This window comes from Schistocerca piceifrons, chromosome X (assembly GCF_021461385.2).
Source record: "Schistocerca piceifrons isolate TAMUIC-IGC-003096 chromosome X, iqSchPice1.1, whole genome shotgun sequence".
In the NCBI taxonomy this organism is placed as follows: domain Eukaryota; kingdom Metazoa; phylum Arthropoda; class Insecta; order Orthoptera; family Acrididae; genus Schistocerca; species Schistocerca piceifrons.
Genome location: NC_060149.1, coordinates 118,601,336 through 118,617,036, shown reverse-complemented (window position 1 = coordinate 118,617,036; position 15,701 = coordinate 118,601,336). Strand labels below are relative to the sequence as shown.

Here is a 15,701-nt window from a genome sequence, read left to right as displayed (position 1 = left end):
CGACTTATCGAATTTTTCGCTTAACAATTCTCATCTAAACCTACCCTACAACACCCTTTCAAGCTTTTCAGACCGTTGCTGACCACCCTGTACATCCCATCTGTCTGCAGTATTACATATTACAGATGCACTGTTGTTGCCATACGCATCTTCCGAGTTTGGACCGATTCGGACATATTTCTATGTATTACAATTTCCATAAATGCTTTAGTACCGTAGTTAAAACCTGTCATACCATAAAATAAAATAATCAAATATTTTATCATAATGGTAGAATATTATTGATGATAACAACAACCTAAAGTATTCAAAATTTCAAATTTAGGGCAGTTATTAGATAAGACGTCTCCCTTGAATATCAAATCAAATGAATAAGCTAGCCAGAATTTGTGTGTATTGTGTATTTTGTATTAAACCGGCGACCGCCATAGCCCTCAGTGGTTCACAACCCCACAACAGGCCACAGCAGTCCACCCACCCCACAGCCGCCCACACCGAACCTAGGGTTGTTGTATGGCTCGGCCTCCAGTGGGCACCGCCGGGAACGTTTCATACCAAACGAAGAAATGTTTGCATGGTAGAGTAATTATGGGTGTACGCGTACGTGGAGACAGTGTTTGTGCAGCAATCGCCGACATAGAACCCAGAATTTAGTTCGGAAGCCATTGACAACCAATTTTAATATAATGACTGCAGTGGTAACTTGTTGCATTAACCTTATGTCCTTAAACTTTGGCCGGTTTGTAGAATTTCCTGCCCATGTTCTAATGGTTTACATTGAATATGTGAAGGGCTTATTTCGGTAGTGGTACAAGTCCATATTTGCTCATTTTGAGATACAGAGTCCTAAAGTTAATTGAGCGCTGAAAAATCTGCAGTTGAGATACCAGAAATATTCAAGCATATGGCTTCTTGCTAGACATGAACCTTTCTTTCTGTTTCTTTGGATCATTAATTTCAGAAGCATTATAGGCAGAAAAGTGGAGGTAATGGACTTGTACCACTATTGAAATAAGCCCTTCATATATGTTATATACTGATGGTTCGCGCTTTGGTTGAAGTTCTCACTCAGAGATAAGATCGGTTTGTAATTTTGACGGCTGTTAATGTAAATGTGAACAGCAAACGCGTGTTAAAATGTCTTGGCGTTCTGTACGTATCCATTACAGGTTGCTCATTTAATGACGATCTGCATCATTGCTCAGTGTAGGCCTATTACGTGTGAGTCCATTATCTTCATGAAACGTCCAAATTGAGTGTAAACCAGTAGATGACGAACAGAACGACTTGCTAGAAACTGAAAGTCCATCTAATATATGTGACTAGATAGTGCCATTACAGTAAATTTGTGGTCGTCGACAAAAATATTTTAATTGTAATTAATTAATTGTATACTGTACTGCCGAGAAGAATAGAAAGAGATTGCCTTTTTGTTGACTGAAAGCATTGCTACTATCTTGTAAGGAAAGCAATGCGGGGGATGAATTAGAGGTGGAAGCCGGCTCGATCGCGCACGACGTCGCGCGCTACTCTGCCAAGGTCGAGGCGGCGTGCTCCAGGGAAAGTTTTCGCGTTGTCCCTAATACCTACTTTGGGGCGTTGCCAAACGTAAGGAGCTGCTACCAAGATTGTCCACCGAAATGAGAGCGTGCGTGTCGTGTAATTTATCACTTTAAAGATTTCTGTAAGTCGTCTGATGAGTCTGTTCTTCACTTAGTTGGTGATGACCACCGTTCACAATTGTGTCGAGTTTAAACTGCTGGAAAAAATTCGCCTGTCATACGTTTTGTAGATCCTGGAGCTGTCATAGTACAGCTTGTTGTCAAACCCTTTCTCCTAGTTCTTTTTTTCCATTAAAAATGGCATGAAAGATTTTTCCCCCTAAATTTTTCCGGTCCTCTCAAGTAAACGTCTGTCAACTGATATTTAACCTATTATGTCACTATAATCGTAGATCCAAGATGACTCTTATCAGCGAGTTTCGTTTCACGGATTTCCCAAGGAAAATAAAGGACTGAAAAACTTCTAGTGCAGTTTGACCTGAGTTCTATGTTTATAGAATAATCAGACATTTGCTCTTCAGCTATTAGTAATTCTCATATTCCAACATGGATTAAATCTGATTTATTTCCAACTAAAACATTTACTCTTTCTTCAGATTTATTCTGAAAGTTTTCTGCGAAAAGTTATAGATTCCCACAGGTTTGAGGACCACCTGAAAAAACTGATCATATGTATACCAGTTCGGGAGGGGGGGGGGAGAGTTTAATTGTTATGTTCATATTACTGTTATGTTAAGATAAATTTGTAATTCACTCTGATATCACACACAAGACAACAATGGTTTTGAAACAGTGTAATATATACACACATAGCTGGTTCGAGAACATTTTTCCACACGAGCGACTCGTCTTTCCCCGCCCCCCCCCCCCCCACCACCCCCCCCCCCATCCTTTCTGTTATATACTTTACACATTCACCCATGTCAGTTATCACTACTCATTGTTAATTACCTGTATTGCCAATTCTCATTCTATGTCATTCACCCTCCATGGCTGGACAGATAGTGTCAAGTTTACAATAATATTACTACGATAAAATGAATTCAATATTGCGATCTAAAATATAATACTACAATGGATTCTATATAACAAAGTTAAGAACTTCATTAAAATATACATTACAATAATAAGACAATCAGTGTTAGAAAAAAGTATAGTAAAATAGCAGAGTTACTGCTCTTTTCACTGGCACTGAATTGCAGCGCAGATAGGCACTGTTCTGTCACCAGAGAAATATTTTTCAATACTGCATTAGGATTGCTCATTTAGTATACATAAAATTTTAGTTCCAATATGTTTGATTCGTAATGAGTGAATATCCTTAGATAGAGCACCAAGTAATTTTAAGGCCAACATTGACAAGCTGTTCTGCGTCTTAGTTAAATGACATCTTGGCCTGTCTATACTTGTGTTGATGAACTTTTTTTTCTTTCTGTAGGTCTCATATTTGTCTTTGTGTGAATGAGGCAACTGAAAATATATTTGTTGAAAGTCAGAACCCCTAATCTGGAAAAATTGGTTTACAATGGTCCGTTTTTTTTGGAGGTAATGGTCCTCTTGCTTTCTTTTGAAATAAAAGCACATTCTTGCAGTATGCAGAACAGTCCGACAATAACAGCCCATAGCTGGTGTGGCTGTCAAACATTGCAAAATATATTATTAGTAGGTGCTATTGTGATATTACACTTTTTAGTTTCTTCAAGAGGTATAGAACCCATGGGAGTTTGTAACATATGTGTTTAGTGTGCTGTTGCCAGGTTAACTTGGTGTCAATGAAAAAGCCCAGAAGCTTAACAGCTGCTTTATCAACCAGTGCTCCAGTATCACTGAGGCTTCATATCATCCTCTATGTTTTGTCTTCATTAATTTTCATCTTGTTCATGATAAACCAGGCATTGGCATCACTGAATAGGAGGTCTGCTTGTTGAACAGCCTGAACTGCATTTTCCCCTTTTGAGAACAAAGTTGTATCATCTATAAACTGCATGATATACCCATTGAAGCCTATGTCATTAAAATAATTAAGAACAACAGAGGTTGTATTAAGGAACCCTGTGGCACACTGTGATTTAACTTCATTTCACCTGCGTTTGCCCCTTCCACCGTTATCTGTTGTGTGTTACTTAGGCAGGAGAGTTCAGGGAGCACCTTGGCATCATCGTTAGACTGATACCACCTACTTGTAATGTATCAAGTAACTGACTGAACTGTATGGACACAAGCACAGTGCAGAGAAAAAGCACAAGAGGATCACTTCACTGTAACGTCAAGCTCTCAAAGCTGGTGTTGCATCAGTATGATGTTGGATTGTTCCATGTATAAATGCGGGATTGTTTCATGTTCTGTGATCTGTCGACTTGTGAACGCTTCCATTTGCAGGCACTACACAGAATTGTGGTCTGTGGGGTATCTATACACCACTGCAGTCCATTGCTTTTGTCATAAGTCTAGCCATAACTGAGTTTCGCCACAGGAGTCCACATGCTCTGACAGACTACAAGCCAGTAGTAACAGTAGTTTATGACTATATTTGGCAGCCTTTCTCCAATCTTTATCAAATGGTTTGTGTTGTTTGAAAGTGAGTCAACAGCCATGATACTTCATTTTGGCATGCTCCATTGGTATTTGTTGTTTAACACTGAACTGTGGAGCTCTAGTATTGGATCAGTGACCCGCAGCACAGTCATGTGCACAGACTTTTAGACTGGGAGTTTTCTCTTTGTGTGACTGTTATAATCAAAGCTGTCTCACTCACAACATTCTCTCAGCATATCTCAGTTAATCTCCTTATTATTTTGACCAGTGTAGCTGATATCTGGGGTGTCTCCTGCCACATTTCCAACAGGTGCCTCATTGTTGTGTTCAGTTGTGCAAATATTTATTTTGTTAATTCATTTTCTTCTTTTATTGCTGATTATAATTAGAGAACACCCTTGCACGGAATGTATTAAACATGATAAGAATTATTTACAAAGTCAAATGTGTATGGCTGAGAATGCCCTTATGTACTCCCCTCTGACATAAAGTTGTGAAATGCCCATTAGCATCTGAGACACTTCACTTCCTAATAGTTTTCAGAATTTTACCATTTAAAACCCAGTGAATACTGGGAGCTAAACCAGAGGAGTTGCGATGTGTTTCCATTCTTTCACAGGTTTCCTCAAGTTCTTTTTTTTCCCTTTAGCCGGGATCACAACTTAAAATAATATGTTTGGTTATGATTTAACTTGCTGTCAGCAGCGAACTGATTACACATGGACTCTGTCTTGAGTTGGACAAGGAATATCAGAACAACAGCCATGTTATTGGCTTGGTGACTGCATAGTAAACAGAACTCAGTATATCATTCTTAATAGGGAGATATCATTAGAAGTGAAAGTAGCATCTGTCATTTCTAGAAAGTGTGAAAGGACTGTTACTATTTATGACAAAATACAGCGTTACTGTTGACAGACTAAACAGTTTTTTACAGGGGCATTTACATATAATTAGTGCATGGTGAAAAGACAGGCAGATGACTCAGAATATGTAATGTAATGTGCGTAAAAGTAAAAATAGTTATACATCTACAGATGTATAGCTTGTTCAGTAAAAGTTTATTTGACAGTCTCCAGTGCACTACAGTTCTCTGTGCATAGCGTTACACCAAAATCATGTGTCACCTAGTAATTGCAAGAAAAAAGTTAATGTAAGATTTCAAACATTATAGCTGGTATGCTATAGTTTATTAGATCAATAATGAATCAGACTTAAGTAGACGATGACTGATGAGGCGTTTGTGTGGAAACTTGGCTAGTAAAAAGTATGCCTTTGTCATTTAGAAAAATGTGAGAATTACAAAGTAATATTACTGGCATTTATAAATGAATGTTTCAGTATTGGAGGGGAAGTGGAGATGCGTTTCACATAAAATGTAATGAACTAGGAGACCAACATCCTGTCTATAATACAGAAATAAAGTGGGCTTCTGACTACAAGTACTTATGCACATGAATTTTACAACCTTCATATTAAAAATGACAGACTATAGTTTAAAAAAATACAGTATCCTTACTGATAGGGAGAGAAAAAAAACCCAAACAAAAAAAAAAGCACATTTGGGATATAAATTTTACTCAAACATTTTTACACCTCTGTCCACCGAATCTCTTGTTTTTTCTTAAAATTGTATCTTTAGTAAAAAATTATTCCTTTATTTTTAGGCAGAAGACATCCTTGAAGACTTCTTGCCTTTTGATCCCAATTCAGATAAGATCAGAGATCCAGCGTTGAATATCGCACCAGATGTTCAGGTATGGTACTCTGGATATAAATTCATAATCTTCGTTATTTACTAGTCATATAAAATTTCTTTACATGTGAATTAAGAATTTGAGTTATTATCTTTTTAATTTATTGTGGATGTTGTGTAATTACTTAGAATTTCAAGACAAAATCCTCAAGATGGGTACTATTCATTAGTAATTTGTGAAACATTAAAATTAGACACAGTGGTCATTAGTTGTTTATTTAGTATTTATAAATGGTATCAACTATTTATTTCATTTCATTTATTTTGTGTGCACGTTTCCTCTATTGTGAATGATTCCTGTACTTGCAGCTGGTCTCGGCAAACAGTCTTTACGAAGAGATTATTGGCTTGGGCCCTAAAGGTGGAAATAAAACCAGCAATTCATGCCCTCCTGATTTACCTCAAATAAAGCCTGAACCAATTCAACTCAGTGATGCTGAGCTCCATGCACTTGCAAAGGATAGACAGAAGAAGGATAACCATAACATGAGTAAGTTACACAGTAGAACACTTTAAGCAAAACTCATTTGTATTCATTTGTATCAAGAAAACAAAATGGTTACACACTTTTTTCTCAAACCATGCAGAAAAAATCCATAATGTGTGGTATTAAAATATGTCACAGTGTCATAACATGGACAGATAAACTAAAAATCTCATTATCACATATATTTGTGGGATGTTAAATGTTAGAATCCATAATTTTATGAACCTGTGCCACAAATTTACTGGTTAGAGAAGTGTAAGTCTTTGTGTCAGATGGGGAAAACAGAAAAGAAGAATGAATGAAAAGGTACATTCCCTCTCCTCATGACTGGACAGTATTATGTGGCATTCTTATCTTGTTCTTCTTACATTTTTAAAATTTTTAAAATTTTTATATGTATTATGTCACTCAAATCCTCTTAGAAGGCTTTTTCCAATGCAATAGAAAAAGATGATATAGTTCCATTAAAAATAAGTCTGTGTCATAATTCAGCAGCTATAAAAGTTAAAGATTACTTATACACATCAGAAAATTTGCCACATTGCCCACTATAGCTTAGTGAAAACCACACCTCAGTACATTTATTTGTTCTATATATATTTTGAGTGACCTGTCTTAGCTGCCTCATACTATATAGTATTGATGGCACAAATAATTATTGATTTATTTCATATCTGACTAATTATATCAGTTCCATCCGTTGGAATTAAACACCATTATCTAAATTATAGTTGTTGTGATGTTGGATTTCACACTGGAGTCACTAATTTCCTTATTATATGTAGTCCCCATAAAATGATTAGATTTGATAAAGTTGTGTATGGGGGCAGGGGGGGGGGGGGGTCAGGTACTGACAGTACATCCTCATGTCAGTCAACTTTGGAGATTTATTAAGTAGCTACTTAACTAGTTATAGATGTTTGTATGTTTACTACACAATATATTGATTTTGTAAATGAGATACTTACTGTGGTAAATATCATTGCAGTTGAAAGGCGGAGACGTTTCAATATAAATGACAGAATAAAAGAGCTTGGAACATTATTGCCAAAAACAAACGATCCGTAAGTATAATTACTAAACTTTGATTTGACTTTGAACCCCCCCCCCCCCCCTCCCCCCCAACCTGCCACTCATAATCCCTCAAAATTGATAACCATTGTCCCCAAGTTCCTTAGAGAATTGAAAATATGGATTAATATTAATTATTCACACTTTTGTACTTTCATTCTCTCTCTCTCTCTCTCTCTCTCTCTCTCTCTCTCTCTCTCTCTCTCTCTCTCTCTCTCTCTCTCTCTCTGAGTACCTTAACCAATGAGCCACTCCTCTTGCTCTCTTGATTTTCTTCTTTTTGCTGACCTTTCCAAACTTTTCTGTCATTCATGATTGTACACCATTTCACATTTATTTTATTTCAAATTTTTGTATTATGTCTGCTTTTCTCCTTTAAAAAGAAAATCTTACTGCATATGCAGTTTATTTTTATATGTGTAACTCTGCCTATGTTTAGTACTGATCATGATGTATTGATAATGATGGTGGTGGTGCTGTCCAACATTATTTTTAAACATTGTAAATTTTGCTTTTTTTTTCATAGTAAGCTTATTTGTCTGCATATGTGCTCAAGGAGCATATTCTCAGCAGATGCCGGTGTTTTATATATACTTCCAATTGTGCACTTGTAGTGCCTGACTAAGTAACCTGAGCCTCCACCACATGCAATCACAAGATACAGGAGTGCAACCAGCGTCAGTTATGGCAGGACAAAAATTCCACACAAGAAATCACAAATTTCTGGCGGCTCATGTTACTTATTCAGACACCAAAAATGAAGAATTGGAAGTAAGCATGTAAAGCAGAAAATAATGGAGAAACCTAGATCAAGAGCAAGCCCAGAATAAATTGTTAGTATCAGTAAGTGTCTACCATCCATGAAGAGAATACAATTAACTGCCTAAAGATAAACACACATATTTTGGAATATGCTAGCACTGTTTTGCCATCTCATTCATCGAAACATATTCACAGAAATACATTGTGCAAATAGAAATCCATACCAGATGGTTTGAGTGAACTATCCCTAGTGACCTCAAGCTGACAAACATTAAAAATTACTTTAATGCTTAGTTCCTGTTCTTCATTTCATGAATGTGGTATTATAAATTATTCACCTGAGAGCAGCAAATGTGTTAACAAGATCCAGATATATAAATTTTCATCAATATTGAGAACATCTAGGTGAGTGAAACCACAGAATGATAATATGCTTGATTTGTGGTGACACTTGTTCGTAATGAATTACACAGTTGTAATAGTATTTTGTCAGACATACATTAACATCATTAAAACTTCTTAAACCTAAATTTAGTGCACATTACGATGCTAATGTGACAGTTGCCCTTTCCAAAAGAGATAATAGCCCTATAACTGCTCACTGTTGACAATTAGAAAACATACATTGTGTGAGAAATTTTACAAACTGGTTAATGCAAATCAGCAAGGACCTGAAGAGTACGTTCAGTTAAAGTAAACCAGTACCACCCCCTCCTCACCCCACCCTCGCTGATTGTTTAAAGAAATGAACTCCCATGCATAAAACACCTTCTAATGTCTGATTACTTTGCATTCAGTGGTACATATGAATACTGTCTGCATGATGTGTTAGGAATAGAGTAAGTAGTAAAGAAATAATAAAATGAAGCGTCATGCCTGATGCGGAAGTTTTACTGTACGAACAGTAAAAACGTAGTAAGTACTAAACTTTTTTCATGTCACTGTTTTGGAGGGGGTGCAATGAGTAGTAGTTTCAAAAAGGTTTAAAATTATATGTAAAGTTTGTTGGAAGTCGCTAAGTGCTCTCATTGTCAAATGTTGGATGAATATAATCCATGTCATTTGTGTACCATGCGTTATGCTGCCTCAAGACATATATACATTTCTAAATGTAATATTTGACTTATTGTGTTAAACCTTTAACTTAAGATTATACGTTTTTATGAGTAGATTAGGACAGTATTTTAAATTTTCATATTCAGTCAGTAATTATATGAAATACTCAAAAACAAATTCTTGGTTCCCCAGGAAGCCATGAGAACAGCAATCTCATTTTGGCCTGTGTGACCATTTTAGCCATTTAGTAATATAATTTTAAAATGGAGGAATAGTGAATAAATTTAACCAAAACTGTTAACTGTAAACAAAAGCCCGTAGTAGTAATTGTAATGTTCAGCATCATTCCATGGCGTATTTTTTTATTTTTGCAGGTATTATGAAATAGTGCGTGATGTAAGACCAAATAAAGGGACAATACTGAAATCCTCTGTGGATTACATAAAACTTCTGAAAAGTGAAGTTGAAAGAATGAAGCAAAGTGAACAGAAGCAACGCCAGCTTGAGCTACAAAATAGAAAACTGCTACTTAGAGTGCAGGTACAACATATAAATCCACCTTTATAAATTTAGTGTGTGCGTGTATGCGTGTGGACAGATGGACTGACACAGTCTCCTAGTGCTCTAGTGAATATTTCTTTTTCTCACTTACACGCTGTTTTTAGGTGCAGTAAGTGGCAGAAATCCTCTTGTCTGAACATGGAAATTTGTCATTTCCCATGTTCGTTTAGTTAATGCATGACTTATCCAAAAATAATGTTCTTCCGAAGAAATTTATTATTGTGCTAGAGGAAATTGAAACCATGCTTGTGTATATCTACTGTACCAGTTGACATTTGATACATTATACTGTAGTTGGCTTTCAAACACTGAGTCATGAGTCTGGTTTTTATATAAAAATGCAAACACAGTGCTGAGTCCCAAATGAGATTTTACAGATTTAGAAAAATGTCTACTTTCTGGAACACTGATGATGCTTTGCTTGCCACTGCAACTAACAGTGTACTGCAGGTAGAAAACTCTGATTTTTTTAGAATTCACAAACAGTTGGAGTTGTTTGTGTTCGCTGTAGGTTGTAATTTTGAGATACCACCACCAACCTTGTTACAGCAAATTTACCCAGTAAAGAGACAAATCGTTCTTGTATATTATTATTAATGGCAACTGTATGGTTCTTCTGCACAAAATTGGTTCCTAAAATGAGCCCTGCCACATTGTCTGGAAGACGTGCACATGTAGTTTCTGCATTTTAGAGATCACTATACCCTTTTCAAGCATGAGGATTACTTTCAAGTACTACTAGGTTGAAAATTATGTAGTTCATTCTATGGGCAACTGAATCATCAAATTTGATATCGGTGTACTATATCTGGATATTCAAAAATTTCTCTTATGAGAGTTTAATTGACACTGCATTGGACATAACTGCTAGGATCAACATGTCTATTGCACCAATCACCAGTCTATATCAACATCCATACTCTAGAAACCAGTATGAAGTGCATAGCAGAGTGTACTTCCCTCTGTACCACACATTATGGTTTCTCCCCATTCCAGTCACGTGTGGAGCATGGGAAGAATGACTTCTGAAATCAATATGTGCATGCTGTAATTGATATAATCTTGTCTTTGTAATTTATACTGGAGCGATATGTAGCAGGCTGTAGTATGTTTCCTAGATTCCTTACTTGATACTGTTTCTTGAAATTTTGTGAGTAAGTTTCCATAGGATGGTTTACGTCTATCTGCAAAAGTCTTCTAGTTCAAGTTATACAGCATTTCCAAGACGCTCCCCTGTGAGCTGAACAAACCTGTGACTACTCACGTTGACTTTGTTTGTATACAGTCAATATCTCCTACTAGCCCCACACACTTGACTAATATTCTAAGATAGGATGCGCAAGTGATTTGTAGACAATTTCATTTGTAGACTGACTCCATTCTCCAGTGTCCTACCAATGAACTCAAGTCTACCACCTGCTTAATGGAAGAGTGAGTATATGTCATCATCATATTTCATATTCCCACAAGTTGTTACACTCAGGTGTTTGTAGTGGCCAACATAGTGTGTCATATGAATATATGAATTCACAACATCGAGAGATTGATGCCACTATATGACTTTTTTTGAGAGTTGCATATGGGGCCTGAAGATAGCACAGTGAAATGCCAAAACTGGTAGCCTTCAAAATAAAATGAAAGAAGAAACATCTTAAGTTACATGTCTGATGGTGAATTGCATTGACATTGACAACATTTTGAATAGTTATTGCAGTATACAGTAATTAATTAATTTACATAGTTTTTACTTTTAATTTATTGTAAATGACTCTAAAAAAGTGACAGGAAATATTTGAATTTGTGGCTATCAGATTACTCAAGATGCTGGACAACCTGGTTTGCTACTTTCTAAACATTCAGTGTTAATGAAAAACCTGAATTTCACTTTGTTCGCATATGAAGCTCTACAAGTGGAGAAATGTAATTCTGAATAGCTGCTAACATTTGCAGTAGTCTTGTGTTTATGAAAAACCTTACTTGTTACACAGATTTGCCAACCTCGCTTATTAATCTGCAAGGCAAAATGGTAACCTAACCTAAGCAGGAACAGATTTGGTCACATGACTAGGTACACTCGTGCTCATATTCAGAGCACAATTTGTTTCTCTGTAATCCGGTTCTGTGGAAGTTGAGTGCTCGATGGAGGAAATGGACCAGATGGCTGCTGGAGGGCATAGTATCGCTGCAGTGCTGCACTTGTGTAGTGAGTGCACAACCTGTTTCATCACATGAATACAATGACCAATAGCGTTCCTCACAGCTGGCATAAATACGGAAACCCAGCGAATGATCAGTCAATTCTGTGCTCACACCTGATGTTGTCACTTACTATCATCACTATAGTTTGGGCTATTCACTAACAATGTGACTTGGCGTTTCTCCCTGGTCATGTTTGGATTGTCTCTCTCTTTGTTCTTGGTCTGGTGACATCGTTGTGGTGAAGGTTTTCACTTTACACCTTGTTGTTGCATAAGTTGCACGGGGCTTTTCTCTGTTTGTGTCCCATAGGCCATCAGTCAGTCATGTTTAGCTCAACTACTGCTTGATGTCCTGTTTTCTTCCCCAGGTGGCTCTTCCACCTTTTGGCTTAACCTGTTTCTCCACTGGGTTTTGATGTGTGTGCTGGTATGCAGCTACTCGCAGATGTAGCATTAGTGATAAGGAAAAATGAAGTTGTTCAGTAGCATGGATGCTATGTGGGTTGACTGAAAAGTAATGCCTCCACCTTCGCAACTCTTCAACACTTGGCAGCATTGGTATGCGGCAGGTACTGGCTTGTTCCGTAGCGTCTTCTCTACAACTTCAGTTGGTGGGAATCCTTAGCATTGAACGGTTGGGTTGTTACAGTGTAAAGTATGGAACCCTGCGCAGACAGTCCGTCAATGTGATTTAAGCAATGTGGAGTGATTGAATTCTTGACAGCAGGAGGTGTCACCACAAAGGAGATTCATCAGAGAATGAAAGCAGTTTATGGTGATTGTGTTGATGTGAGTAATGTGCGTCTTTATTCTCATAATGCAAGAAGAGTTCACGGCAAATTTCAAGTCTGTGCACTTTCATTTCAGGAGTCAGCATCTGGGGTAACCATTGTGCACAGATCTTTCAATAGCCAAGCAAAGCAATAATGTGACCCACACATTCTTGTGAAATGCCGATTGTGCTTGCAGTTTCTCTCTGAGTGATACGACAATCATCCTGAATCAATCTGTCAACATTTTGCTTGTGAGACTCGGTAGTTACTGTCACAGGACGTCCTACTCTTTGTCATGCAGGTCAGATGTTCCCACCGCAACATCTTTAAACTTACTCACCCAGCGACGCACAGTACTCACATCAACGCAGTCACCATAAACTGCTTTCCTTCTCTGATGGATCTCCTTTGGGGTGACACCTTCTGCTGCCAAGAATTCAATGACTGCACATTGGTTAAATCACATTGACTGACCGTCTGCGCAGGGTACCATACTTTACACTGTAACAACACAATCATTCAATGCTAAGGCTTCCTGCCAACTGGAGCTGCAGAGAAGAGGCTACAGAACAAGCCAATACCTGCCGCATACTAATGCTGCCAACTGTTGAAGAGTTACGAAAGTGGAGGCATTACTTTTCAGTCAACCCTCGTAAATTGGTTTCCCACCTGGAGCAGCAGCCATAGCTTGTGCTTCAGCAGCAGCTTCAGATAGACTTGTTATTAAAGTTGCTTCAGTTTCAGGGGGACAACTCAGAGTGCACAAGGCCACCTTGCACCAGAACTCATCGTCCCCGACAGTCAACGTTGCCATTTGTCCTCTGTCATATCTGCCTTTCCATGGTGCTGCTGAGGACTGGGACATATATATGTATTGATGAAACCAACATTTCATGGTGTTTCAAGTCAAGGATGATCCATTGCTGTGATTGTCATTTCTGGGAGATTCCACCTGGGGTAGTTCAGCCACTGAGTTGCAATTATTTTCAGGTGATGCCACAATGGGCGACATGCATGTTGATGATGATTAAATGGTGGTGAGGACTGCCCAACACCCAGTCCCCGAGTGGAGAAAATCTCAGACTCGCACAGGAATTGAATGCGGGCCCACTGCATGGCAGTCAGATGCAGTGACCACTCAGTAAGGAGGTGGACTGCTCTGTTGACTAATTGTTATTCAGAGAGATATCATGCGGTTGTCTCCAGGCTTGAATAAACAGCCTTGGCAATCATCCCTCTCATGGGTCACTGGCTTGCAAGGTCTCAGCTGCAAATGTGATTTCACTTGCGCCAATGAAGGCTGCAAGTCTTCATACACGGACTCTTGATTTGTGATGTCCTGGCTCAGCTGGCACTTGATCCTGAGGTCTTTACAGTGGGGCTGAAACTGGATAACTCATAGTGGGGGACATCTTGTGCATCGCGCAGTCTTTCGAAATCGCGCAGTCTTTCGAAATCGCGCAGTCTTTCGAAATCGCGCAGTCTTTCGAAATCGCGCAGTCTTTCGAAATCGCGCAGTCTTTCGAAATCGCGCAGTCTTTCGAAATCGCGCAGACTGTTAGTGGATGACTGATGACAAGGCCACAATTTGCAGCAGTTACCGTGCCACCACGTGTTCCACCCCTGCGTTGCAGGTGTAGGATGACCACCAAGTTGCACCAGTGTTGTGATTTGTCATTGTCTGACATCTCTATGGCATCCGAACCTCTGGTCACACCTCACCACTGGTCACCGGGGCAGTTCCCTTCATGCCCACAGTGTTTTTATGCTCATTCTCAAGCATACTATCCAGATCACCGGGATCCTGCATGTGGTGTGGCAAAGAGGAGCATCTCTGCTCGTTGTGTCAAAGCTGCAGAACCCGCTCCCATCCCACCAGAACACCATACATGTGCTGCAGTTGGTAGTTTCTCATCAGGATGTCTGTTTCCAGGCAGACACAGGGGCCACCACGTCTTTGATGTATTTCTTGTGACATATGCACAACTATGTGTACCTGTGTTGTCCCTGCAGTGACGTTTGGTGACCCAACAGGGTGGCTCTACTCTTTGTGGACAGTTCTTGATCACTGTGGTCTACAAAAAGCATTACGTGGCTCATCCTGTTATTTGTTATCAAACACCCGACTGCTGGCCTCAACACCTTTACATTGTTTGGGCTTTCTATTTCTTATGAAGTCAAGGTCATACCAACTGCAGCTCCTTTCCAGGAATTGGGCAAGCCACCAAGAGCTGTTGCAGGATGATTTGATTCACGGATCCAGTTATATGGCTCCTTCCGTATATAGCAATTTTACGACTATGACGAGTGGGGCCTGAAGATGGGATCAATGTAATGCCGAAACTGGTAGCACATAGAAGTTCATAAAATAAAATAAATTTCTAGAATACATACGGCTGTTGGTAAATTATTGCATCAAGAAGATAATGTTGAAGTTAGGTTAGTTTTGAATAAATATATGCCAACTGCCCGTTGTATACCCTGTTCAGATACACTTCGTCAAGAATTTGTCAGACAGTATAGGAAAGGAGAAATCAAAGATGCTGTGGAGTATGTTGATATTGTGATTGTTGCCAATAACACGTGTGTGAAAAATGGAAGGTGTGTATTTGCAGCTTTATATCAGACAATGAGTGCAGCATCAGAACAGAAACTTTATCTGGCTTCCTGTAACTTTTTAAATGTTGCTTGTGCCTGGGACATAGTAGATACCCTAAAAGAAAGGGTGCAGCATTAAATACGAAAATGTTGCGGGTTTTGTGTTAGACTCTGCGGCATGTGTGGGATCTTGTTTTGACTGACTTAAAATATTGATTGGAAATCATTTAATACATTTCAAATGCTGGATGTACAAAATGAACTTAATTGGTGACATCTTCATAAAAGAATTAAAGGAGCTAAATTTTATTGTCAGTAGGGTGAAAATGGTGTTTGTGCACA

At 38.4% G+C, this 15,701-nt stretch overlaps 1 protein-coding gene across 2 annotated transcripts in view; it reads left to right on the top strand.

Annotated features, from left to right (window-relative positions):
• Positions 1-15,701, top strand: part of LOC124721134 (microphthalmia-associated transcription factor) — a 378,231-nt gene that overhangs the window by 344,459 nt on the left and 18,071 nt on the right. For both annotated transcript variants that reach the window (XM_047245947.1, XM_047245948.1), the window contains exons 4-7: positions 5,765-5,854; positions 6,163-6,343; positions 7,329-7,404; positions 9,604-9,769. In XM_047245947.1, coding sequence (XP_047101903.1) covers positions 5,765-5,854; positions 6,163-6,343; positions 7,329-7,404; positions 9,604-9,769 — 513 coding nt within the window. The remainder of the gene's footprint in view (positions 1-5,764; positions 5,855-6,162; positions 6,344-7,328; positions 7,405-9,603; positions 9,770-15,701) is intronic.